At 39.4% G+C, this 27,640-nt stretch overlaps 2 protein-coding genes across 3 annotated transcripts in view; one reads left to right on the top strand and one right to left on the bottom strand.

The window, feature by feature from the left end:
* Positions 1 to 12: 12 nt before the first annotated feature.
* DNAJC3 (DnaJ heat shock protein family (Hsp40) member C3) lies at positions 13 to 24,921 on the top strand. Of its 2 annotated transcripts, XM_032226365.1 has the most exons (12): positions 13 to 209; positions 3,577 to 3,687; positions 4,338 to 4,462; positions 5,861 to 5,935; positions 11,598 to 11,750; positions 12,405 to 12,586; positions 14,666 to 14,785; positions 18,432 to 18,537; positions 18,839 to 18,959; positions 19,100 to 19,232; positions 21,146 to 21,294; positions 22,774 to 24,921. In XM_032226365.1, exons 1-12 carry the CDS (start codon positions 128 to 130, stop codon positions 22,926 to 22,928), a joined length of 1,512 nt encoding a protein of 503 aa, XP_032082256.1. In that variant the 5' UTR covers positions 13 to 127; the 3' UTR covers positions 22,929 to 24,921. The 2 variants fall into 2 exon arrangements, with proteins under 2 accessions (XP_032082256.1, XP_032082257.1); XM_032226366.1 differs by lacking the exons at positions 13 to 209; positions 3,577 to 3,687 and adding an exon at positions 3,834 to 3,906.
* Positions 23,438 to 27,640, bottom strand: part of UGGT2 (UDP-glucose glycoprotein glucosyltransferase 2) — a 67,453-nt gene continuing 63,250 nt past the window's right edge. The window contains exon 39 of the mRNA XM_032226364.1: positions 23,438 to 27,609. Within this exon, the coding sequence (XP_032082255.1) occupies positions 27,587 to 27,609 (23 nt within the window). The 3' untranslated portion in view covers positions 23,438 to 27,586. The remainder of the gene's footprint in view (positions 27,610 to 27,640) is intronic.

Here is a 27,640-nt window from a genome sequence, read left to right as displayed (position 1 = left end):
CAGAGGCTCCCACGACCCACCCCGGGGACGCCCTGGTTTAGAATGTTAAAAGAGTTTCCAAGAGTTCCCGGAGAGGTAAACTTTCGAAAGGAGTCCGGTGGTTGCACGCGGGAGTCGGCGGGCCGTCATGGTTTCTCCCCGGACTTGCGTTCACAAGCTTGGCTCGACGCTTCCGTTGCTGTTGGTGCTCTGGGATCTCCACTACGAGGGTGAGAGGAAGTTTTGCTGCTGGTTTAGCAATTGTCACCTGGGAAGTTTAGGGACTTGAGCGAGAGAAGGGACTTACGGAGGCAGGAAGGCGTATGTTGGGTGGTGGGAGTTGGTAGACACGGGTTAAAGTGCATGCATTATAAATCTTCCTGTAGAGCAGAGGTTTTCAAACTTGGCAACTTTTAAGACTTGTGGACTTCAACTCCCAGAATTCTGGGAGTTGAAGTCCACAAGTTTTAAAGTTGCCAAGTTTGGGGACCCCTGCTATAGAGCTAAAAACGTGGTCACGCTTGGGATCATTGCAAAGGTGGGAGAGGAAGTTACAGCCTTCCTTGTAGAGAGGGTTACACTGAAACTTCCTTGGAAAGAAACGAGTGTTTCTCTTCCTTGAAGGTGTGTGTGGGGACGTCATTCCCCAGCCAGGTATGACTAGATAAATATTTAAAGTAGAAATTAAATGTTTAATTAAAAAGTGATATTTAAGTATTAAAATTAAATACTTAGATATTTGCTGGCTGGGGAATTTCGGGAATTGAAGCTCACACATCTTCAAGCTCCCAAGGTTGAAAAAAAACATTGGTATATAATACATTAAACCAGAGGTGGGTTCCTACCAGTTCGCACCTATTCGGTAGAACCGGTTCATCAAATCTACTGAACCGGTTAGAAGAGGTTCCACCAGTGGACCTGGAAAGCAGGCCACACCTACAGAAGAGGTTCCAAAAATTTTTGAAACCCACCACTGCATTAAACAGTTCTGCTTTTGGTGATGGGGATCAAATTAATGAGGCTGAAAAGGTTGATGAAGGGGGGGGGGGGAATACCAATCCCCAAGGGAGGTGCTGTCCTTACAAAAAAAGCTCAAAATATTCTAATGGTAGTCTCTGCTCTGCTGGAACTGTAGGTGGTCCTTAGAAAGTTGACGTTTGCAGGCGTACTCTTGGGACCATTATTCTAAAATTAAAATGTAGCTTATAGGCAAGCTATACTCATTTACTCAGTGGCATTTACTTCATATGAATTGTGTTTAGGAATTTAGCCCATGAACTGGTAAATGTCCATTGTCTATTTTGCTGAAATCTTCCCAGGTTTCCAAAATAATTAAATCCATCATTTAGTGGACCAGCAAAAAGCTGTAGACACAGTACACATGGACTTCAATAAGGCATTTGACAAAGTAGATCACAACCTATCTTTGGTAAACTAGAAAAATCTGGGATAGATAGCATCATGGCCGGTTGGAGTCATGTATTTATTTGTTAAAATTTATTAGCCATCCATTTTACCCCACACTGACTCTGAGTGTCTTACAATATCAAAAGATAGAAATATAAAGTCTAATAATTTAAATACAATACTATTTTAAAAAGAATCAATCCAGCTAAAAAGATGGGAAAAGAGAGAGAGAGTCTGATGAAAGGGTGAGTTTAGTACCTGTTATTAATCTATGAACTACTGCCAATGTGAAACCTCTCCCTTGGAGAGCCAGGTCTTTTGTCCTTATAGAAGGTAAAAAGGAGCTGACCACATTCTGTGGGGAGGGTAAGATGTTTCAAAAGCCATGCGCAACAACAGAGAAGACTCTTTTCCTTTACCCTGCCAGCCAAAATATCCTGGTCGATGGTGCCCACAAACTTGATGGCACAGGTGGGGTGGGCTAATCCGACTGGGATGGGACAATCCTTCAAGTAGCCTGGATCCACGACATGCAAATCTTTAAAAGTAATTAATAGCTGGAATTGCACCAGGAAGCAAACTAGCAGCCAGTGCAGCTCCCAGAGCAGTAGATAAGGGCCACCCTTAAGGCTGCTTGCACCACTGCACACTGTGCCAGCTGTAGCTTCTGAATGCTCTTCAAGGATAGCCCCATATGGAGTGCATTGCAATAGTCCAACTGCGAGATGACTAGGGCTTGAAGGCCTAGGTCTCTGACTGAGTTCAGAGACTCCTAATCCAGAAGATTAACAGGTTAAGAGATTGACAGAGTTGGAAGGGGCCTTATAGGTCATCTAGTCCAAACACCACCACCACCCCGCTTACACCATTTCTGACAAATGGCAGTCCAATATCTTCTTGAAAGTCTCAAGTGATGAAGCTTCCACAACTTCCGAGGGCAAACTGTTCCATTGGTTGATTGTTGTTCCGTTGGATGATTATTGTTCATTGGTTGATTGGCCGCAACAGGTGCACAACTCGTAGTTGTGCAGGGGCTCTCCTATCTGTAACTACCACCTGCTCTTTGAGCAGTCGTCACCAGTCCAGGAGAACCCCAAGTTGCAGACCTGATCTATGTGGACTAGTCCCATCCCATCTAGAACTAAAGATTGACATCCTGAATCTTGGGACTCCATGTACCCAAAACCATTTGGTCTTGCCTGCGTTCAGTCGAAGCCTGTTGTCCCCCATTCAGCCACAGCCTCCAGGCACCACGGGAGGGCAGCAATAGCTTGGGTCATTATGTGTAGAAATATAGTGTTGGGTATCATCAGCATACTGCAGACACCTCAACCTGTGGTGATGGATGATCTCACCCAGTGGCTTCTTGTAGATGTTAAAAAGAAATGGAGAGAGTACTGAGCTCTGTGGAAATTCTATTGTTAAGCATGGTGTAGGGACTAAAGTTGAAGCATTGGTTGTGATATTGTACTGTATGACTTGTAAGCCTGGGAGGAGGGACCAAGATGTGGAGAGAGCTGAGAGGGCAGAGTGGAACCTCAGGATGGTCACAGGCAGAGGTAGAACCCAGGGGCATGGCACATTTGGGGATATTGGACTTGCCACTTTTTCTAGCCATGCAGGCCTGATTTCATGTATTGGTGGTATTAGAGATATTGGTTGGTTTCTTTCTTCTTTCTTTCTTTATTCTTTATTGGCCAAGTGTGATTGGACACGCAAGGAATTTGTCTTTGGTGCATATAGTCTCAGTGTACATAAAAGAAAATAGTCATAGAGTACAAATAAGCAATCAAATCATGCTAGGAAACAATATAAATCGTAAGGATACAAGCAACAAAGTTACAGTCATAAGTGGGAGGAGATGGGTGATACGAACAATGAGAAGATGAATAGTAATAGTAATGCAGACTTAGTAAATAGTTTGACAGTGTTGAGGGAATTATTTGTTTAGTAGAGTGATGGCGTTCAGGAGAAAACTGTTCTTGTGTCTAGTTGTTCTGGTGTGCAGTGCTGTATAGCATCATTTTGAGGGTAGTTAAAACAATTTATGTCCAGGATGTGAGGAGTCTGTAAATATTTTCCCGGCCCTCTTTTTCACCTTTTGATTTTGACCTGAAATTTTGATTTCCATTCCAAGAAATGCAGAAAAAAAAAACCTGACCTGTGTTTTTTTTCCCCCTTTTCCTTCAGGAGTACAATGTGGCATAAATGCAGAAGTAGAAAAACAGCTTGAATTGGGGAAAAAGCTGCTGGCAGCTGGGCAACTGGCAGATGCTCTCACGCATTTCCATGCTGCCATAGGTATGTACCTTAAGACTGCTGAGCTTCCCTTCTAAGCATATGGTTTTTGCTCCCTCTGGCCAAGATAATATGCATGAGATTGAAATTAGGGGTTGAGAAACTTACTCTTGGTGAGAAATCTAATTGCTGAATGAATGTTTTTATACTTGGTTCACAGGTCCAAAATATTCTAACTTCTCAAACAGGATTTAAGTGAAAAGGCTGATATGTTTCTGCCAGGTACATGTTAAAGTCTTATTAGCAGGGATGGCGAAAAAGATGTCCCATTACTGATCCGTTATTTGATCTTCCATAAGAGAAAGATGTAGAATCTAAAAACCAAATTGTAAAATAATTTTCCACACATGTGAGTCTGTAGTGAGAGATTAGAAGCTGTAGCACATTGGGGCTCAACTTCCTTAAATACCCACTTCTGTAAAGCCTTTAAAAGCAGACTGGGATTGGATAGGTGTTCTATGCATACTGCTGTTAAAATTTCATTACAGTGCCTACATTGCTGGAAATATTCCTTCCTTGAGTTATACGCAATGTCTCTCTCTCTCACACACACACATTAATTGTATTCCTCCTTATTGCTTGCTGCTCCCTTCTCTCCAAAGCTTTGCTGACTTAAGGCTATGTTCTGATTGCTACTTTATTTTTCCTTGCAGAAGGAGACTCAGATAACTACCTTGCTTATTACCGAAGAGCCACAGTATATCTAGCCATGGGCAAATCAAAAGCTGCCATTCGTGATTTAAGCAGGGTAGTTGAATTAAAGAAGGATTTCACATCGGTAAGCAGTACTCTCTAAAGATTCCTTGGGGTGGCTGGAAATGGCTTTTGGTCTTCATTTTTCTATTGCCTTTTAAAGGGGAGCCTGTTCCTTTTCTTTTTTTTAGTAAGTGGTGTAATCTAACAGGGAACTTCAATTATTATCATACAACTTGGGGAGATTAAATATAGGCTGAAATTCTAGCTGGGGAGACAGGATTTTCATAGTACTAATTCAGCATGTGAATTTGCTCTGATTACTTTGCGGAGTATTAATACCCTTGAAGATTGGGGGATGAAGTTTTTGGCATAGCTACAAATTGCTGAAAGTATGTGCAGAGGGATTCTTAAATCCTTTTTAGATTCTTAAATAGCCTTTCCTCATTATAATGTGATATACAACAGCACTATATATCCTGATGCCATTATATCAACCATAATTATAATATTTCTAGAGCTTCCAAGGTGTATATTTTTAAAAAGGTAATGCTGGTCTATATTTTGAATAAACACCTTTTAAAAGTTCTGGAGATATTGCATTTTATATCAATATTTAGTAATTTCGTTGCTGAGAGTTATATTTTTAGATTTGGATCTTATCTAAGATTCAAATTGTAATCCTGATTTTTTTTCAGAGTAGCATACAATAATTCAACTTTGTCTTGTGTTGAAACTAAAGCAGATTCTATCATCACAAACACAGGCATTTTTGTGTGCATGTGTTTTAAACAATCAGAACAGTGGCTATAATGCAAGAAATATAATGAAGCAAAACTTCGATCATGCAGCTGCCATATTGACTTTTGTGACTTCTTCAATGTCCAACCAGAAGTCTCAACAGTAATCATTCTGACATTTATTTTCTTTCAATAAGGCTATAATTTCAGGGAATTTCAAAGTAACCATATACACGATGCATTCACTTGAAAATCCTGTCAGTTTAAAAGAAAATGATTAAATTGTGCCTGCATTTACACCGATACCCTTTTGATTTTGATATAATGATGTTATAGGTTAAATATTTAATGTTGGTAAGCCACCCAGAGTTACCTGTACGCAGGATGGGCTGCAGTGTAATAAATACTTTTAAATATTATTGCTAAAATATATAACTAGAAAGTGTAGAAGCCATGGACATTATGAGTCAGAGAAGGTAAGATGATATCTAAAATCCCCAGGATTTTACTTAATGTAATTTATGTAGAATGTACTTTTTTTGCTTATCCCAAATTTCTATTTATAGTATTAATTTCTAAGGAGCTACACCAACCTGTCTATTTGTCCCTCATGTCCTATGAGTTACTGAAGGCAGGAAGATCTGGACCATTTATAGGCCTCCTTTAAGAGTTATGCTTTAGATTTCCCCAGTATTAATCAGGCATTCTAATCACAGTGGTTCTTTTTCTATTCCTTTTTTTAGGCACGACTACAAAGAGGCCATCTTCTGCTTAAGCAGGGAAAGTTGGATGAAGCTGTAGAAGATTTTGAAGGCGTGGTAAGTGAAGTGGTCTCTCAAGGCATAATTGAAGTAGCAGCTGTGATTAAAGAATATTGAGCATTGCATATCCCTATATATATATACTCTAGGTTGATGGTTTGGTTTTGAATTTGAATAGCGCTGGAGTCAGCGAGAAATTAGGACCATGTAAAAAGTGCTACTGTCTTGCATCTTTAATTTCCTTTTAACATTGAAATAGCAATATCACTTAGATTTATATGTTTATTAGTCTTGTATGCTGTTTCTGTTTATTAGTCTTGTATGCCGCCCACTCCCGAAGGACTCCGGGCGGCTTACAATATACCGCTTCACAGTGCTTTACAGCCCTCTCTAAGCGGTTTAGAGTCAGCGTATTGCCCCCAACAATCCGGGTCCTCATTTTACCCACCTCAGAAGGATGGGAGGCTGAGTCAACCTTGAACCTGGTGAGATTTGATTTGCCAAACTGCTGGCAGCCGGTGATCAGCAAGTAGCCTGCAGTACTGCATTCTAATCACTGTACCTCATGGCCTAAACCTGAATCTGCACCAGAGTATAGTTAGAAAAGATGAAGGATATCATGGGCCAGAGATTGCCAGTGAATGTGCCATTGGGACATTTCATATCTGACTGGAAGCAGGAAAAGTTTAAAAAAGAAGAAAAAAACATCATATATATATATATATATATATATATGTATGTATGTATGTATGTATGTATGTATGTATGTATGTATCCCCCCACCCCCACTCCCAAGCAAAATTAGAAGTGGAAAGGAAGAGATTTTTGGGAGCTCCAAATACACAACGGATTTACCTTACAAAAGGTAAACTAATGTCAGAGACAAGAAAATGGATTCAAATAACAGAATAACAGAGTTGGAAGGGACTTTGGAGGTCTTATACTCCAACCTATTGCTTGAGCAACAGAGCCTTGTACAATTTCAGACAAATACCTGTCCAGTCTCTTCTTAAAATCTTCCAGTGATGGAACCCCCCACAACTTCTGAAGGCAAGCCATTCCACTGATTAATTGTTCTCATCATTAGGAAATTTTCCTTAGTTCTAGGTTGCTTCTCTTCTTGATTAGTTTCCATCCATTGTTTCTTGCCTTGCCTTTCAGTGCTTTGGAAAATAGGTTGACCCCCCTCTTCTTTGTGGCAACCCCTCAAATACTGAATCATTGCTATCATGTCTCCCCTAGTCCTTCTTTTCTCTAAACTAGACATATCCAATTCCCGTAACTGTTTTTCATATGTTTCAGCCTCCAGTCTCCTAATCATCTTTGTTGCTCTCCTTTGCACTACAATACAATACAATACAATAGCAGAGTTGGAAGGGACCTTGGAGGTCTTCTAGTCCAACCCCCTGCCTAGGCAGGAAACCCTATACCGTTTCAGACAAATGGCTATCCAACATCTTCTTAAAGACTTCCAGCGTTCCACTCTTTCCAGAATCTCAACATCTTTTTTATATTTTGACCAAAACTAGATGCAGTATTCTAAGTGTGGTTTTACCAAGGCCTTATAAAGCAGTACTATCACTTCATGTGATCTTGACTCTATCCCTCTGTTAATGTAGCCTAGGTTGTGCTATTTCCACACAACACACCTTTATAGTTTTGCATTGAGAAAAGAAGTATTATCCATATGGTGGACAAATAGATGTTTGCTTTGTTGTGAATCTTCTTCAGGTCAAGGTTTGTTGTTGTTGATTTTTTACTTCTCTTTTTATATCTTTTGCACTCCCAATATTTTCACGTCTAATTTTGATATGATTATGTTGCATGTAACTCAATATTCCTCAATATAAAACAGTCAAAATGGTTCTTCTACTGATCTTGCCCTTACTGGAGCTCAGAATACAAAATAAATATTAGGAAGCTATAGAATGCTTGTTCTGCCTGAAATTAAAAAAAAGAACAGATTATTTTGATTGCCTATTTAATGTTTGTTAAATATTATGTAACTGGGTTTTTCTTAGTGGAGTGAGAAGATACATAAAATCTTTAATGAGAAAACTAGAATGATAACTTGCAAAATTGCAGCTCAGTATATTTCAGGTACAATTAGACTATTTAGAAAAATAATATTACCCTCCAGAAGTAAGAAATGATGAGATTTGAAAACAGGCACCCAGCCATTTACTTACGCTTCCCAAATGGGGAGCTGTTAAAAAAATAAATCATTAGGAGAGAGTTATTTTGAATATAATTCTGAAGGAATTTTTCTATTTGTTTTCTGAATTGTTTATAGCAGCTCCCTTCCTTATACCACGTTTCCCCGAAAATAAGACAGGGTATTATTATTATTTTACTCCCAAAATAAGCACTTGGCTTTATTTTTGGGGAGGTCTTATTATTTTTGAGATGCAGGAGGCAGCGAGCGTGGTCACTTCATGGCTGCTAATGAGTTACAATATTTTTGGGGAGGGCTTATTTTGGCACATGCGCTCAAAAGCCCGATTGGGCTTATCTGGGGAGGGCTTATTTTCAGGGAAATAGGGTAGAATAATAAGGAGCAGGCCTGCATTGTGGTCTTTTGTACATTGAAATCAATTCCAATGGCTGTGGGCCTTGCCAATTGATCTGCTATGGACTGGACAGTCCCTGCCTGGCTGGAAAACAATGCAGGCTTGGTTTTAAAAAGGGGGTGGGGGTGAGAGGGTCAACTTCACAGTAATAGTTAGCTGACCACACAAGAGTTTCTAGTTGCTTCTCCCTCTTGTATCCCATCACCTGGAGAACTGGTGCTCCCATTAAGAATTACAGCTCACAATGGGGGAAAACAACTTCAATCTATTTTGTGTTCTTCCACTAGAGGCCAGCAAAGTCTGTCCATGAGGGCTATCATTATTAAAACTGCATCCTCCCAGTGTAAAAATGAAATAAATTATTATTATTTTTATATGTTTTCACTTAAACGTTTATTACATAAAATGTTGTAGAATTTATATATTTATATTTTACCTAAAATAATCATAACTGAAAGAAATTATCACTTGAATACTATCAGCGCTAACAAAAACATCACCAGTCAATTACAAAAGGCAGCTTTACTTAGGACAGCTTATGACTTGTGATGATACCTCTAACACCATCAAATGTCAACATCTGCTTATCTGAGATGCTTGGGAAGGATTTGGTAGGTGGGCCCTTGGATCGCTTGCCCCCTTGTCCCATGGATTCCTCTCTCGACAGGAGAGGAAGGCAATGGGCTTAATTGAATGGCATGGTTTATTCTTTCTTTGCCACCCTAAATGTTTTAAGTGACCAGTGTTAGCACTAATAAGTTAGCACTTATTTAAGATATTTTCAGTCCAGAAATGTTTAAAGTTTTCTGCTTATGGAGCACTTGATGTGACAACTTTCTCTTGGGTTTTGTTAACTTCAAAGATATTTAATAAAATGTTTTCTTTTCCTCCGCCAATAAGATTTTTTGCTTTTTCATTTCTTTCCATTGTCCAAATGGAACATGATTCCATTTGCTTCTAGCAATAATCCGAAATATTTTGAATCAAGGGGTTGGGGGGGGGGGCAAGAGGAAGAGGTCATATTCAACATTCATACTGATGATGCTTCTCATGTGCTCCTGTTGACAGTCCCTGATAAAGTGAGAAGCTCGAGAAATCCAAGTTCAGCGCTTAGTGTACCTATGAGCTGTGGTCGTTGATTTGTCCTTTTCCTAACAAATCCATCATAAGCCAAGATTTGGCTATAAGCTGGGTTTGGAGTTCTGAGGCCGCTCCCCCAGTCCCAGCCCTCTGCAGTGACATGATTGCATTTTGGGTGCTCAGCAATTGGTCTGCATGTATGGCCTTTAACAATGGTACATGTTAAACCAGAGTTTTGAGGGCTTGTTGGTAAAATTCCTTTGTACATGAAGAGAGCTACTTTTATATTGTTCTTGTGAAAGCTTTAATAATTGGTAGTCAGCATTTAGAACTTCTTTGCTAGCACAATGGACTGTTTAAGGGTTCCCCAACGTTTCTGGCTTTGCAGACTTGTGGGAGGGGGAGGTTCACGCAAGCTGTTGGCAAGCGCATGCACATTTCCATTTCCACAAATGGCATTGTAGAGGGCCAGCACGAAGAAGTGATTGAGTGATGACTAAGGAAATTTTCTTTGGTTTAATTTTAACTTATTCTTAATTGAACTCAGTTCAGTTCGTGAAATAGGATTTACTTAACGATAATATAGCCTTTTCTACCTTTATTGGAAAAAAATTAAATGGGAGGTTACTTTTAATGGGCTTGAGAGGCTGCCTTTGTTCTGACCTAGGCTTCCCGAGAGCATGAAGCAAATTCCTTGTCCCGACAAAACCCCCTTTTATTATTTTACTGTGAAGTCTGCTCATTCACATCTAGCGAAGTCTTTCAAGGGAAGATTTATAGTCACAGACCTTATCTGGCTTGCAGAGCTGACAGGCCGATATCTGCAATACTTGGCAAGGAGTCTCGGAGAGTCATGAACCAATTAAGTGAACTAATTGTCTCTTACAAACTCCACTCCCCTTGCACTTCTTTTATTTCCTCTGGGAGAGGACATTCATCATCTACCTGTGGCCTTACTCCCAAGTCGACCCCTGTTCTTTAGCTGTTCCCTTCATCCGGCAACTCTGTGCATGCGCACACTGGGAACAGGCTCCAGCTGTTCATCTGCCTGACTGATGTCTGACTCTGAAGGCAGCTGATAACTGGCATACGGCTCTGGCCCCCTCTCTGCCTCTGATACAGAGCCCACATCAGAGCCTTCCCCAGACTGCAGGACTGCCCCATGTTCCTCCCCAACCTCCTCACTGTCCGAATCTGCTGCCAGCTCTGCTGGTCTCTGGCAAGCCACAACAGCCTTATGCTTCTAAAGGAGGTCCACTTGCACCTGCTTTAGATTTCAGCCCTCTCCTCGCCTTTAGTCCCTCTGTAGCCCTGTAATGGAAATTTCACCCTCCAATGCTTCTCTTCTCTTCTTCTTTCCCCTCTCTTCATTTGACAGCCAGCTCAGTCCAGCCTCCTTGCCTTAGGTGAGAATGGATTGAGTGTGGGACACGTAAGTTGTACAGACAGAACCTGGCAAGGGGAGAAGCCCGGGGAAAGACTCCCAGGTTGTAGTCTTCAACACACTGATTTTGTAAAATACTTCTGTTCCCCTGAAATTACTTGCTGTTATTTGTCTCCGGAAGAGAATGTACAGTATAGATGGGAGAGAGAGGGTGCGGGGAGGGAAGGAGAGAAAGAGAGGCTAAATATACACAGACATGAGTATTGAACCCTTGGACTATTTGCCTGTATGGCGGACATGTTTCACCATCTGCCTTTGTTGTGAATTGTCTGAAGTTTAGGGAAGAAGGAACAGAGAAGAACAGCCTGGCAGGAACAAGGTGCAACATTTTCAGAGGGAGAACTCAGTTTAGAGCCACAGTCTTTCTCTTCTGTTCTGTTTGGACACACACACACACAGCCATTTTCTTTTGAAGTGACTGGGGAACTGGCTGCATTCCTGTTCTGGATTTCCAAGTCAATAATCTAAAATTAATTTCTAGGCTATGATTTTTCTGTGTTAAAGAATTCAAAAGCCTGGCTCTGTTTTATTGTGGGTTTGTCGATGGGTGTCAAACACGGGGTGATGAGTTTGAATTTGAATCTCAACACGTAATTGGGTTTGTGTGCGTGTTCATTACTTGCAGCTCCTGACCAACCCCAGTGATAAAGAAGAAGGAGAAGCCCATGCTCAGTTGTTGAAGTCAGATGAGGCTCGGCGCCTGCGTTCCCTAGCACAGTCTGCCTTTCTCGAAAAAGATTACTACACTGCTATCACTCTGTTGGATAAAATTCTAGAAGTAAGTCCCAGAACTGGAAACTGATGCCAAGATGTAAGCATGGCTACTACTTTTAAATTTTAAATTTTGAATTAAAAGTCACTTTGGAGTCATAGCAACATTCAGTTAGGTATATATATTTTTTTCACCAGATGCTTGTAAATTGGAAGATTTTCAGTGGGCAAAGTTTTAGTCGACTGGCAGCATGTAGCTCCCCTTACCTGATTTTTAATGCTAAGTACTTTACAATTGGGCCTGATGCATACTTGACTAGATGAGAGAATCCTAGGGCATCGTGGAGCTGTAGCCTGGACTGGAAAGTTGAGAAAACATCCTGGAAAAAGCCAGTGGCAAACTATTTATTTACTGTTGCCACAACAATTTACAAATTTCTTCATGAAATCCAGAGCGAATCTCCTTTTGACAAATTGTATCATCAGGTTAATCTAACCACATAATTTCCCCAAAATTGTGTTGGTTAGATTAACCTGGTAAGTTAAAAGGAGATTTACTCTGGAGGAATCAAAAAATTGTGTTGAACGTGTTGCTCCAATTGTGTAGAAATAGTTATCCAATTCTTAAAGTGTGTGGCTTATTGCTACGTTTTAGGTGGGAGGGTCCTTTTGAACAAGTACAAATAGGATTAAAGTCTCCATTTGTTTCTGGTTTCTCAAGGTTTGTGTTTGGGATGCGGATATGCGGGAACTTCGAGCCGAAAGCTACATTAAGGAAGGGGAACCTGGGAAGGCTATCAGTGACTTGAAGGCTGCTGCTAAACTGAAGAGCGATAATACTGAAGCTTTTTATAAAATCAGCACAATATACTATCAATTAGGGGACCACGAAATGTCTCTAAGGTAAATGCTGTGGGGAGAAGCAAAAAATCTTGAGAATATTAGAAAACCTGCGCTGAATGGAAAGATGCCTTGCCAAGAGGAAGAAGATTTGAAGGAGGAGGGAGAAACATGGATATGGAGCTCTCCCAGGCCTTCAAATTTCTCTCTCTTTCCCCATGGGAGAGAAAAGTTTCAGAATGACCTGGAGGAGAAAGAAGTGCCAGGTTTTAAGATGGACTATACTGTATTACTGTAGTATAGCTAAGATCATGAGCTGCTATGGGTTTGCCCGGGTTCAAGAGAACCCGTAGCTAAGGTTATGGCCGTTCGGAGAACTTTCAAATCTCACTTCTGGCTGGCCACACCCACCCCGCTGCCCCTCCCAGGAGTCTCCAGGTGGCCCGTTTGGGATGCGAGTAAGTGCAGGGCCAGTGTGGAGGCTCGGGGAGGCGGAAAATGGGCCTCCTGGAAGTCCCAGAAGGTCAGAAATGGGCCCTTCGGAGCCTAGGGGAGGCTGTTCTCGCCCTCCCCGAAGCTCGAGTAAAGGCTCTGGAGCCTGGGGAAGGCGAAAATGCACCCATCCATCCCCGCTGTGGTGCAGGAAGCCAATGAGACTACGGCCACCATGGCCATGCCCACCCAGTAACCAGGCAGAGAACCTGTTGCTAAAATTTTTGAAGCCCACCCCTGGCTAAGATGCACTATAAAAAAAAGTTGGTGTGTTCAATCAGAATCTGAATTTATGCTTTTTTCCCCTGTGCATTTCGGTTTTCCTTTCTCTGGGAAACCTAGATTCCCCGCCCCTTTTTTTTTTTACTAAACAGTAGTTTACAGGAGGGAAAGAACTAAGCAAAGAGTACAATGTTATGAATTAATGAATTAATCCATTGCGACTAATATAATGAATGTCATCTGCCCAAATTGATAACTGTCTGATTCTTGACTGAAGGAAAACGAGATACAAACCAAATACGTTCCTTTTTTTCAATAGCCCACCCACATTTGACTGTGCTTCAAATAATAATGAATCATAAAGTCATATATACTTAGATATAAAATCATAAATATAATTAAATTCTATTGATTTTATTACTGCAAGTAAGTCTCTGAACAGCTGGATAATTTGAGATTATTGCTAACTTTTTAAAAGAATATCAGTTGGTTTTGTGTTTCTTTTCTGCTAATACTAGAGAAAAGTGTGTGTGTGTGTGTGTGTGTGTGTGTGTGTGTGTAATCTGGGTGCAAGGGATGACAGCAGTAATACTGGACATGTAACAATTGAACTCTATGAAATGGGCCCATAATTTTAAATCTATGATTGATTCCAGGAAATGTACTAACTAACTAACTAACTAACCATCCATCCATCCATCTATTTACACATACACACACACATACACACAGCATTTTTTATTTATATTAAAGAATTGGAAAAATTACTAAATTTTGTGTATAAATGCCCTCACTTTGCAGCTAGTCCAGGCTGTATATTCTGAAATTCCTTTAATAAACATTCTAGAGTGGATGAATATATTTCTTGAGTGGGTGAAATTTTTCTTGGATATCTTCAAGCAGGAGAATGCAATTCCCCGGTCCCATGACTCATAATTGAATATTTAAAATGTAATCAGCCACAGCATGTGAAGCCCTTTACATTTTGTTACATTTCTCCATACCTCTGATGCAGAAGCAATTAATATCCCTATTTCTCAACAGAGGAAGTAAACGGAGGGGAAGGGATCTTTTGCAAACGGACTAGGAGCAGGCACTGAACTCCGGTTGTTTTATCATTAGCATCTTGATTCCGCTATGAGTGGTGCAGTGGCCTAGAGGTGGAGCTCTCGCCTCACAATCAGGAGGCTGTGAGTTTGATCCTAGACAGCGGCAGATATTTCTCTCCCTCAGAGAAAATATCTGCTGCGAACTCCGCATTGGCAACAGGAAGGGCAACCGGCCAGTAAATACTCAGCTCTATTCTGTTGCCCCGACTCCACCCCAATGCAGGGGTTACGGATTAAAAGACACCCCCCCCCCAAAAAAAAAATCTTAATTCCGCAACCTCTAATTCTTTCTCTCCCTTGTTGTTTCCTGTGTGCGAAGTGAAGTGCGGGAATGTCTGAAACTGGACCAAGATCATAAGGAGTGCTTTTCTCACTACAAGCGAGTAAAGAAGCTCAACAAGCAGATGGTTTCAGCAGAAGAGCTCATTCACGAAGGAAGGTGAGTCATCCGTTTTGTGATTTTGTTTTCTTGGTTGAGTTTTCTCTCCGTGGCTCTTTACACAGATCACCTTGCCAGTTCAGGAGTGGTCTGCACTGCATTACCATATCTCCAAGAGATGACCATTTCACCTCTTGATTAAAAAGACTCAGACGAAGGAGAATCCATCACCCTCCAAGGCATTTGGTGTCCCTGTTCAACAGTTCTTGCTATTAAGAGTTTTTTCTGTTGCCTCGCCATAATTTCATCATCATCATCATTTTAGCCATTGTCTATTCACTGTCGGATGAAGGCCCCTTCCACATATTTCCAACCAATACAGCCCTGAGTTTTCTTTTGCCAATTGGGCCCTCAATGCTCGCTGATATCGTCAATCCATCTTAGATCTCTTTCATGGATGCTTATTATCAAGTGGGATCCATTCAGTGACTGCCTGTAAAGCACTGTGAAGCGGGATATAAGTCTAAGTGCTATTGCTATTCCCAGGGTGGTTTTTTTTCCAGTAGCCTTATCTCCACCACAATCTATAATCAATTATGATCTATCAATATTTAAAAGCCCACGCTGGCCTGTGAGACTATTATGAGCCTGACTCATAATGTGACCATTTCAGTTGTCTCTTATAGGGCTGCCAATAGGTAGGGATTTTGTGAATGTTTAACAAACTAGTAATGACTGGGCATCATGGATTAAATCCAGTGGGGTCTTTTCTGCTTACAGGAGTGCTTCTCCCAAAAAATTCATGAATACTCAATATTTAGAATAGAATAGAATAAGATGGAAGGAAACTTGGAGATCTTCTAGTCCAGCCCCCTGCTCAAGCAGGAGAAACTTTACCCATTTAAATAAGTGACTGTCTAGACCAGTGTTTCTCAACCTTAGCTGCTTTATGTTTTGTGGACTTCAACTCCCAGAATTCCCCAGCCACCATGCTGACTGAGGAATTCTGGGAATTGAAATCCACAAAACGTAAACATGCTAAGGTTGAGAAACATTGGTCTAGACTCTTCTTAAAAACATCCAGAAATGGAGCACCCACGATTTCTGAAGGCATGCTGTTCCAGTGGTTAATTGTCTTCACTGTTAGGAAGTTTCTCTTTAATTCCAGGTTTGCTCCTGAGCATCTGCTAAAAGTTTCGAACATTTTTTGTTTACACTGTTTATTGAAGATTTAATTACAAGAGTAAAAGAAAAGCAAAAGTAAAGTGGTAAAAAAGAAAAAGAAATATGATAGAGATATATAGATGATAGATAGATAGATAGATGATAGATAGATAGATAGATAGATAGATGATAGATAGATAGATAGATAGATAGATAGATAGATAGATAGATAGATAGATAGATAGATAGATGATAGATAGATAATGATAGATGATAGATAGATAGATAGATAGATAGATAGATAGATAGATAGATAGATAGATAGAGATAGATAGATAGATAGATAGATAGATAGATAGATAGATAGATAGATAGATAATAGATGACTTCTGATCGTAATAAGTACAGGTAGTCCTTGACGTACGACCACAATTGAGCCCCAAATTTCTGTTGCTAAGCTGTTAAGTGTGTTTGCCTCATTTTAGGACCTTTCTTGCCACAGCTGTTAAGTGAACTACTGCACTTGTTAAGTTAGTAGCACAGTTGTTAAGTTAAGCTGGCTTCCCCATTAACTTTGCTTGGCAGAAGGTCGCAGAAGCTGATCACATAACCCCAGGACACTGCAGCCATCATAAATATGAATCAGTTGCCAAGTGTCTGTATTTTGATCACATGACCATGGGAATGCTAGTTGTAAGTGTGAAAAATGGTCATGTCACTTTTTTCAATGCCGTAACTTTGAACTGTCACTAAATGAATTGTTGTAAGTTGAGGACTACCTGTATAAATACATTTAATAACTCTTCAATCTCTATAGGTTTAGAAGAAAATATCTCTTCTTCCTATAAGCCATCTCTTACCATATGCAAATATCTAAATCGTGAACTTTTCAATCCATAAAGGGTTACCAGAGCTTTATAAAAAACATGTTTTATTTTAATGTTGGTTAAACAAACCAACTTTATATTCCTTCCTTTTACTTTTGACAATCCTGCTCTTTAATTCATTCAGATGTTGATGAAAGATGTGGTTTGACCTTAAGTTTTATTTTTTCCCATCCTAAAATTATCTTCAAGGGTTTGGCAAATCTCTTTCATAAATCCAGTAAAAAGTCATCCAAATCATTCTTCTGGCATATTACTTGTATGCCCTCTTCAATTTTCAAAACTTTAACTATTGTTTTTTGTATCTCCAGTAGAAAGCCTTATCAAGGGCATTCTCCTGGCCTGTCACATGTATTTCCATTTTATCTCTGTTTTGAAATCCACACTCTTTTTAAATTATCCAACATTTTTGGTTCTACTATTTCTTTATAGGGTAAAAATTGATTCACATCTATCATTCTTCCATTAACATCTTTTGGACATAGTCTACTCATGGAAAGCTGACATCATTGCTAACATTGTAACGAATTTCTGGGCCCATTCTTTGAAAATTTCCTGAAGTATTTCAAATATATAACAATTTGTATTATTTTGTAGATCCTTGGACTAACCCTAAACCAAAAGCAAATTTACACTTTTTTCCTTTTCTGCCTGGAATCTTTAGTTCCTTCCAGTGTCCAAGTGTATAATGAGAAAATTTTAAATCTCTATTGCGACTTCAGATAGACAAAACAATTTGGTTCCTGCAAAAAGGAATAATTATTTAATTATTTTCAAAATCTTAGAGTAAATGTCTCAATACTCCAAATTTGTCTGAATCTTTAATTTATTTATAACTTTCTATATTTGTATTTAGCTTTTTGCTGTTTATTTCCAACTAGCCAATAACCCAGTGTTGCCCGGGTATTTATTTATAGGGGGAAAATGTCCAGACCAAATGTAATTTCTAATGTTGGATTTTCCCCCTTACCAGAGGCAGCCCCTTTTGTAGAGTACTGTGAAGCTGTTACCATGACAACTCTGCTGTCCGGTACAGTAGAATCCATTTTACGGCAGTACAGTAGAAGCCATTTAAAGGCACAACAGGCTGCATCTTAACAGAACACACAAACCACAAGGGGTGTTAGGGGTGTCTTACCCTCACAGTATTTGTCTCCAGAGAGTAAGTCATCTATGTACCAAGTTTGGTTGAAATTGCTCAAGGTGTTCCAGAGTTATACTGGAACATACACACACAGAGCCATTTTTATATATATAGATTATTTAATTGGAACTCAATATCCATTAAAAGGGCATGATTGTGAGCATGATGGCTGATCCCCATTACTTCTCAGAGAAGTGGCTTTTGCTCCAGGAATTTTCAATGTCGTGGTTTGTGGCAATGGTATAATCTCCATCTCATCTGCAAGAGATTCTGCAACTCCTGCAGCTTTCAGTAATCAGCAACATTGAAAACTAATGGAACAATTTCCTGCCATTTCCCCAACTCAGTGAAAACCAATTGGTAAAATATGAGGTCTGTGTCATTATTTCAGTCTAACAGGGAGCACTGGTGTATTTACCTTGCCCTCTGTAAAACATACAGAGCAATGTAATTTGTTTTCCTAAATTTAATAAATATACACTATTCGCTGATTTTCTTTCTTAATGTAAATAAGGTATCAGGAAGCCACTGAGAAGTATGAGGCTGTTATGAAGATGGAAACAAATGTTCCTGTCTACACTACTCGAGCCAAAGAGAGAATCTGTCATTGCTTTTCAAAGGTAAACATTCAGTTCATTGGGCAAAGCTTCTTATGGAACCACGGTGGTTATAAGGCAGTACTGCAGGCTACTTCTGCTGACTGCCGGCTGCCTGCAATTTGGCAGTTCAGATCTCACCAGGCTCAAGGTTGACTCAGCCTTCCATCCTTCCGAGGTGGGTAAAATGAGGACGCAGATTGTTGGGGGCAATATGCTGAGTCTGTAAATTGCTTAGAGAGGGTTGTAAAACACTGTGAAGCGGTATATAAGTTTAACCGCTATTGCTATTATTGTCCTCATTGGTCCATCTCCATTTTTTCAGAATCAACAGACGACAGAAGCCATTAAGGTTTGCACAGAGGTTCTGCAGCTGGAGCCAGAAAATGTGAATGCCCTCAAAGATCGGGCTGAAGCATACTTGCTAGAAGAAATGTATGATGAAGGTACACTTTGACAGCATAAATAGTCTTTGTTTTCCTTTACCCAATTTTAAATAAGTATACCATTGAAATCTGGCCAGGCTGGAAATGAATTACTGTACAGCAAATCTCTAAATGAACTCTGTTTGTTGTCTTTGTGATAGCTATCCAGGACTATGAAACTGCTAAAAAATACAATGATAATGACCAGCAGATTCTGGAAAGCCTTGAGAAAGCCCAGCGAATGCTCAAGCAGTCTCAAAAGAGGGATTACTATAAAATTTTAGGAGTTAAAAGGTAAGCATTTAGCAATTGCCAATCCCCTATAGTTTCCTTAAATGTTGCTTTTTCTTCAAGAAGCTATAGAAGTACTCTATTTAAAGTGGCAATTGGGACAGGAACTTCCATCACTAAGTGATGGGGTTATAACATGTGACAGCACATGACCATGCTGTTTTGTGACAACAGTTGAGGCGGTCACATTCGCAGCCCGTAAGTGAGAACCTCACATGATTACAAGTTCCAATTTCCTGCTAGCTTCCCCATTGTCTTTGCTTCTTGGGAAGCCAGCAGGGAATGTTGGAAATCATTATCATATAATTGCAGAGACACTGAAACTTCGAGGATTGGTTGTAACTACCAATCATTTAGCACCTTTGTAAGTTTTAAATGGTTGCTGAAGAAGTGGTCACTAGATGCAGCATTACCTTCTTATGAAACCTGTAGGAAAGAGTTTTTCAAAACTATCTTAAGGACGTTCTGTTGTAAATAAGGAAACTTATAAACGCAACATATAATGCTGCATGCAGAGAAGTTTAACGCTTGAAGGGAATTGGGCATCTTGGATGCAGGGAGTCATCATTCTACATATTTCCCTGTTACACAGAAGTTAAGCCATATAATAAAAGATGGTACCTGCCATCTTTTATTAAGAGGACAGCCAAAGAATCTCAATTCCCATCTACTGACAGGGGTCTTGGCTTCTTTTCAAAAGTTTTACCATGCCACAATAGAAAACATAAATATAGTACAAAAACAGGATGTAATTACATACAAACAGCTTCTTACCTTAGAAAGAGGTGTATTACAATTAAAACCCTTGAATGTACTAAAAGAGGAAAAGGGAATTCAAACATAGTTTCAGTATGGGCAATTACAGGCCAGATGGAAAAAAGATCAAAAAATCGGTTTTATGCAAGACGAGGATAATTTACTAAAACAACTTAGAGATCAAAGTCCAATGCATATAAAGAGACTATATAATGCATTAATAGAATCGGATTTGGAAACAGAACTAGTTAAAGACTGCATGATAAAGTGGGCACAAAATTTTGAAGAACCAATAATGTTGGATACATGGGAAAAGATTTGGGTAAGAAATGTAAAATTTACACAAGCCCAAAACTTGAGAGAAAACTTTTATAAGATGTTTTATAGATGGCATTTAGATCCTAAAAAACTGGCCTGTATGTATCCAAATTTACAACCTAAATGCTGGAGATGTGATTGTGCTGATGCTACATACTATCATATATGGTGGACTTGTAAAAAGGTTAAAGCATTTTGGATAAAAATATGGTGGATTGTGCAAAATGTTCTTAAAAAAAGGATAAAGTTTACCCCTCAGTTATTTTTGTTAGGCATAATTACTGATTGTACAGTTATAGAGGCTAACCTGATTTTGCACTTAATAACTGCAGCAAGATTGCTGGTGGCGCAATACTGGAAGAAGGAAGATTTGCCTACTATTCAAGAATGGACTTTAAAAGTAACAAATCTAGCAGAGATGGCTAAAATATCAGCATATCTCAAGGACCATTCCAATGAGAGATATAAATTGGAGTGGAGAAGATGGATTGACTATACTCAAAATAAATATGGGACTAAGAAATTCCAGATAGCTTATGACTGAAGAAACAAGGAATGATATAATCTGTTTAGAGTTAGCCTAACAAAGAGGAGTTAAAGCTCAAATGAAAGATGATACTAACTTTAAGTTTATTTTAGAACATCTTTGTTAAAGATTTATACCCTGTATTGGTTCTGGGAAGTCGGGGGGGGGGGGCGGGGGAGAAGGTTGGGTGGGGAGGGGAGGGGGAGGGAAGTAAATATTTGTAAAAGTTTTTTTTTTCAAAATTTTCAATTAAAAAAAAAAGTTTTACCATGGCAGGAAGAGATAATTTCAAGTAATTTTCTTATACTTATGACAGGAATGCCAGGAAACAGGAAATCATAAAAGCCTACAGGAAGCTGGCAATGCAATGGCACCCAGATAATTTTCAGGATGAAGAAGAGAAGAAGAAAGCAGAGAAAAAGTTTATTGATATTGCAGCTGCCAAAGAAGTCCTGACAGATCCAGGTAGATAGATGTGTAGCTTGTCTGCTTCCTTTCTTTCAGAATAAGAGGCGAGCCAGTTGGGTTGTTTTTCACTTCATCTTTAGGACGACCGACCAACATTCATTTTCTTTCAATGTCAAGTGATGTGTTTATTAAGGTTATTTCATTTTTGAAGGGACTTAGCTGATACATGGGCCAGAGAGCTTGATAAATGGCTTATATCAGTGGTTCCCAAACTTGGCAACTTTAAGACTTGTGGACTTCAACTCCCAGAGTTCTCCAGCCAGAATAGGTAGCTGGAGAATTCTGGGAGTTGAAGTCCACAAGTCTTAAAGTTGCCAAGTTTGGGAACCACTGGCTTATATAGTGAAGTAAAATAGTAGCATATTTGGTGTTAGCTGCACATCCAACCTTCTGTGCTTTAGAGCTATCCTTGAGATTTTTCTTAACAGGCAATAGGTATGCCTATTAACTTTTTGCTTAAAACTCATCCACAGTGATTCTCCCTCTGACATTCTGTTTAAAACTATTACATTTAGGTTTTAGGCCATGTTCACGCTTAACCTAATGGCTGCATTGGCACAATAATGAAGCTTGATGAATGTTATCCAAACTTCATATTCATGAGTGTTTTATGTATTGTGTAAATCCAACAATATAGATACCCCAGTAACAGATTAAGCAGCCATTGAATATCAGCCACAATGATTTGTGAGATAATTTGAGGGCTGTGTGGTTCCAGGAGTAGAAGTGTGGACTTCCAATCTATGAAAGCCTTGATACATGCTTGGTTTCCTGCTTTTTTGCCTCTTCCTTTATTAAGGTCTGCACCAAAAGGCAGGACAAAAAGCAATGGGTGAAAATTTAGAAAGAAGAGATCCAACCAGTGAGAATAATTAACCAGTGGAGTGGCTGTTGTGGGTTCAGAAGTTGTGGGTGCTCCATCACAGAAAATTTTTAAGAAGAGGTTAGACAGGCATTTGTCTGAAATGGTATAGGGTTTCGGCTTGAGTAAGGAGTTGGACTAAAAGACCTCCAAGGTGCCTTCCAACTCTGCTCTTTTTATTATGTGGCCCAGGTTTAAGGTGGTGACTGGCTTATCTGGATTTGGAAATTAAGCAGAGGAAGGCTATAGATCTGTGGTGCCCAAAAGGTTGGGGACCGATTCCATGGAGAAATGTTTTTCCGCGGACTGGAAGGGGTGTGATTTTTGCATGCTACATGAGTGAATAAATGAATGAATGAATATTTATTCTGAATAAATATATTGCCCTTTGGAGAAAATTGTCTGTGAAGGGCAAGCAAGTTCCAAAATAGTTTGCCTTTTTTTTAAGGAGTGCAGCTCTGCCTATGTTTACACCACTGCTTTTTACCTATTAGTTCATTTTTTGTGGTTAATACTCTAGTGGCTTTGGAATCAAAAGCTTTGGCTGAAAGCTGATGGAGTTCCTTTGTCGTTATGTCTGATTCAGCTGATCGCCATGTTTGTATCTTTTATAGAAATGCGGAGGAAGTTTGATGCAGGAGAAGACCCACTGGATGCTGAGAGCCAGCAAGGGGGAGGTCACCCTTTTCACCGAAGTTGGAATTCCTGGCAAGGGTTTGACCCCTTCAGTTCTGGGGGACCTTTCCAGTTTAAATTCAATTTCAATTAGAACTGCTATACTCTTTTTATTTTATTTTTCCTTTTGCATCTGGCAATCTGCAATTTTTTTCCTAGATAACTTAAAATTACCATCTAGTCTTTGAACAGTAATGAAAGCCAGGGTTATTTTTTTTGGGGGGGGGGTGATAGTTCAAAAAGGGATAACAAAATCCAGCCATATCAATAATACCGATCTGTTTGATAGCTCCGGTCCTCCCAGCTCCACGACAAGACAAACCCATGTTTGAGAAGAAACTAAAAAAGCATTTTTAACGTTTGCTAAACCATTGGGGCCCTTTTGTGGGTATTAATCACTTGAGATAACTGTACTCCAGCTGTAGTTACCACAAGAGGAAATGCGGAAGTCTCAAGTGACTGTTGGAAGTATTACACATCTGCAGAATATGACCGCGGACATCACACGGACATTGGTCACTGCAACCAGCTTAAGTTGTTCTGACTAATGTTACAAAGACAATTTTCTCTGATTAAAACCTCTCCTTCTGGTTGCTTTTAAAGAATTAAACAGAATTAAAATTTTTAGCCAGGTGGCAGAGAACCATTTTCCCTTGAAAATTTGCTTGACATTTGAGCACGACTGAGATAGTGGCCATAATAAGTAGAACTTTGTTCTGCTCTTGAAGATATATATATTTTTAAGGGTGGTAGATGATCATCCTCTTCACAACTATTATATGCATGTCTGGAGTTGCACAGACTAATAACTCATGGAACCGATTGAAAGTGTTTTCATGCAGCCGAAATCCGATATTGTGAACTGCATTCCTAACGGAGCCTGGAGTCATCTTGAGATGCAATGTTGAACTTGCCTTTTCTTTCACATCCGGTCTTTTTCAAGAATGCAGTTTTGAACACTTGTCAAAATGATATTCATCTTTCACCTCACTTGTTGTCATTAATAGCACATGTACGCCCCAGTGTATTTCAATGCAACTTCTCCAAACAGCTGAAAAATTAGTGGTTGAATCTCACTAGCTTTTGGGTGTAACGTTCTGTTCTTTAGGAATGCTTTTGAAATGATTTGGATTCATCTCAAAAGATGCCACGATGGATACTTGTTGAGTGAACATTCAGACACAAAACCAGGACCCACAAAGTGCTTTCATGTTTCTCTCCTCAGAAATGACTCCAGAAATGCCGGGAGAGAGAGAGATGTTACCTATTAACAAATCACCCTTATGTTTTGGACAGGACTGCATAAAGTGCCATTGTTAGAATGGGGGTTGGGGGAAAGAGAGCCCTTTGCTTTCTTGGACCAAATCCTATCAAGTCCATGTTTATACAGGACGTGGTTTGGGCTGCCTTGATGTTGCCGGAGCTCCTTGTTCTAGAGGCCATCAGGGCTGCACATGGATTGATCCAAATGTTCAGTAGTGCTTCTGAGTCAATTGAAATCAGACATTGCCTTGGGAGTGTTGCCAGAATAAATCAGAGAGGTTGAAGGAAGTGGGGGTGGTGGGATATATTCTTTTGAAGGTAACGAAATACTAAATAGTATTCAACAGCACACCGTTGTTTTATTTGCTTTAAATCCTGAATATTTTTTTTGGGGGGGGGGATTTGGCTGTGTTGGGGGTGGGAGGGATAAGGCAGGTTGAATTCTGAAGTTAACAATTGTGCCAAGTCTTAATTTGTTTGTACGCCAAGTAATGAATAGAAATTGCTTTATTATGCTGTTGTACCTAGTGATTTTGAGTAGACTTGGGGAAAATCTAACAAAAAAACCTACTTCATTCCTTTGGAAATTAAAGAATCAATTTAAAAGACAGTTCAGTTATCAATTGCTACCGTAAAGTATCCATGGAATTAAATGCCTCAAATGTGGAAAAATATGGGAACTTTGCCTTTGCAAAATAGCTTTACTTAAGCAATATATTTTAAGAACACAAAGATTAATATTTCTTTTTAAACTTTACTAATTTGAAATCTGGAAGCTATTTTGTGGTGGTGTAGTTTTATATTAAATTGGTGGCATTGGTGTACATGTGTTATGTCTGAAATGTGAAATTTAAAATTCTGTTTTATCAAAGCCACTTACATATACTTATCAAAATAACGATTGCCTCTCTTATTGGGACAATGCTTGGAACTCAGTCCTCTTTATATTGAACAGAATTGAGACCAAAGTAATGCTACATATTTACTTGGAGGTGTACTATAACATCTAAGTCCTTTGCCCGTTAATATATCACATGATAATGTTGCAGAAAATCAAGAGATAGGACTGCGAGATCAAGATAAGCTTTATTTTGGCCAAAAGGTCCAGACAGAGATAACAATTTCTAACATCTGGACAAAAAACTATAGAAAAGAGAGTTTATTATATATCTTCCAAAGAGCAACGTACACGGTCACTTCTTATTGGTTACCTTGAGGAAAGAGTCTTATAAAGTAGATAGGGTCTTACTTCTCCTTTTGTCTTGGGTCATAGGTACTGAGTACCTGTCTCTAAGCGACCTTTAGCTGACCCTTGTGGTCTTCTGAGAACTATCGAACTCTGCGGTTAGGCACTCGCTTCCTGTTCTTTTGCAAGCTGCAACTCTGCCTATGTGGCCTTTTAATACAGAAGGGGCCTCGAGAGGCTGTCCAGCCTGACCCAGTAGGTTTCACACTTCATGTCCAAATCTCACTTTACGTCCTACTTTAATAATACATGGGAACTACTCTCCCTCTACAGGAAGCTACAGAAGAATGGTCAAAGTAATAAACTTTCTTCTTTTTATATAATTTTGTGGCAGGCTAACAGAAACCTGTTTTATCTGTTTTGCTATATTTTGCAGTGGGGGGTTGCAATACTTGATTCCAAGTGGATCCAAGTCTAACTGGGAAAATAAATGGCTGCTTTAAAAGAAACAGATACACAGTTTAGGTGTGCACACACCAAAGTCTCTTTTCTGAATGGTTCCCAAAGTTTTGTGTCGCCCTACTTTATACTAAGAATTAGCCAGCAAGCTTAGGTTTAAGCTTGAGCTCTTGGAAGCTCAAGAACAGGGTTTTTTAATATGTGTTCTACAAAACTCAGGGAGAGATTAAAGACAAATGAGAGCTAATCCAAACACAGTGTTCTCAGTCATTACAGCCTCTTGCTCAGGAGTTCTAGCATTTATTTATTTAATTAACGTGTTCTGGGGCCTGAAAAGGTTTGCAAGCCTCTTTATCCTCGAGATCATCAGTGAGCCCGTCAAGGCTGAAATAATTAAATCTCATATTGAGGAAGATCCTTTAAGATCACAGAAAACACAAGGCGCTAAGACAGGCTTCCTCATTAATTGACAGTTTTCATAATGGAGCAAATCAGTGAGCATTCCAGAAGAATCCGTGATTTTTAATCATATTTATAAATATGCTTGAGATAGAATACGTTATCCTAATCAACGTGAAATCTTTGCAGATTGCAGAATGCCTCTGTCAGGATTCCAAAGGATGCTCTAATTCATGAGCATTGAGCCAAGTTTCAAAAGAAATCCAGTCATTTATTAGGAGCAACATCTCAGCAATACCCAAGTGGAGTCAGCTGTACCCTCGCGTAATTTACGGCTCCCTGTGACCCTATTTCCCCCCTCCTCCCTGGGTGTGTCAAAAATCACATTCTTCAATGGAGTATGTTCGTGGGCTGTAGAAACCACAGCTCTCCTGCTTGCTCCAGTAACCAGGGGTACAATCTGGAGAAAGGCATCTGTGGAATGTGCTTTAGGTTGCGGCACCCGAGCAGCTCCGTCAGTTCCTCATCCTGCTGTTTATGGCAACTCAAAAGCAGGCCTGGAATGCTTTTACGAGTTGACATTCGGCCCCCCTCACTTCCTGCACAAACGTAGTAATGGCTGCTTGGAGTTTCTGGCCCATTTGTAAAGCCCTGGTAATCTGATTTAACAGAAGCCTTGCACAACCAACCACAACTTCCAAACAATCAATGTTTTAAAAGCAGAGAGATCAGAACTGATTTTGGGGTTCCAGACTCCTCAATTATGAGTCTATGACAAAGTTACATCCCTCTGAGTTCAAGGCGCACATCCTGTATTTATTATGAATAAGTTAAGATTTCTTTTAAATGCTATTTGCAAATTGCAAAAAATAATAATCACAGTTCCTCTCTGCAGAGCTAATGGGTTGCTTCTGATGTCAGCACCATTATCCATAGCTGCCCCATCTCATCCTTTCGAACTTAGATAATGGGAGGTAATATAGAATCTATGGCACAAGTTTGTTCAGTTTGCTTTCCTCTTTTCTGTTATTTACTTCTTGCAAATGGAAAAAAAATTGACCACAGTGAATATATGTGAATACATTTTCCATAATGGGAAAACCGGAACAGGATGCAGGAGAAGGAGGAGGCTCACTGAAATAGAATTTTTGGAAAGTGATAAGGAAGGCAAAATAAAAAGATTTATAAATGATTTCAAGTTCTGTGTTAAGTATGAAATATTGCTTCATAAGCTCTTACAGGAAGAATTTTGAAATGTAAATATAAAGGCACACGGATACCATCATTTCCAAATATGTTTTATTTACTGGGCATTTTTTACAGTCTGTTAGTTCCATGCCATGTGCAAGTCATTTTTTTTTTTAAAAATTGCACAAATACACAATGTATCTCAATTACATTAATTAAATTTGTTTCCTGTCTGTGGTTGGCATTGAGAAATATTCCTAAAGTTCATCATGCTTGGAATCTGTAAAATAATTTAATATTATTAATTCTGA

This window comes from Thamnophis elegans, chromosome 11, assembly GCF_009769535.1.
Source record: "Thamnophis elegans isolate rThaEle1 chromosome 11, rThaEle1.pri, whole genome shotgun sequence".
In the NCBI taxonomy this organism is placed as follows: domain Eukaryota; kingdom Metazoa; phylum Chordata; class Lepidosauria; order Squamata; family Colubridae; genus Thamnophis; species Thamnophis elegans.
The sequence above is the reverse complement of the archived record's forward strand: the minus strand, read 5'-3'. Positions and strand labels throughout refer to the sequence as shown.

Coding starts and splice junctions, on each gene's coding strand:
- DNAJC3 (XM_032226365.1), top strand. CDS start 128: ATGGTTTCTCCCCGGACTTGCGTTCACAAGCTTGGCTCGACGCTTCCG. Junction 3,688..4,337: donor GCATTTCCATGCTGCCATAG/GTATGTACCTTA, acceptor TTTTCCTTGCAG/AAGGAGACTCAGATAACTAC. Junction 5,936..11,597: donor TAGAAGATTTTGAAGGCGTG/GTAAGTGAAGTG, acceptor CATTACTTGCAG/CTCCTGACCAACCCCAGTGA.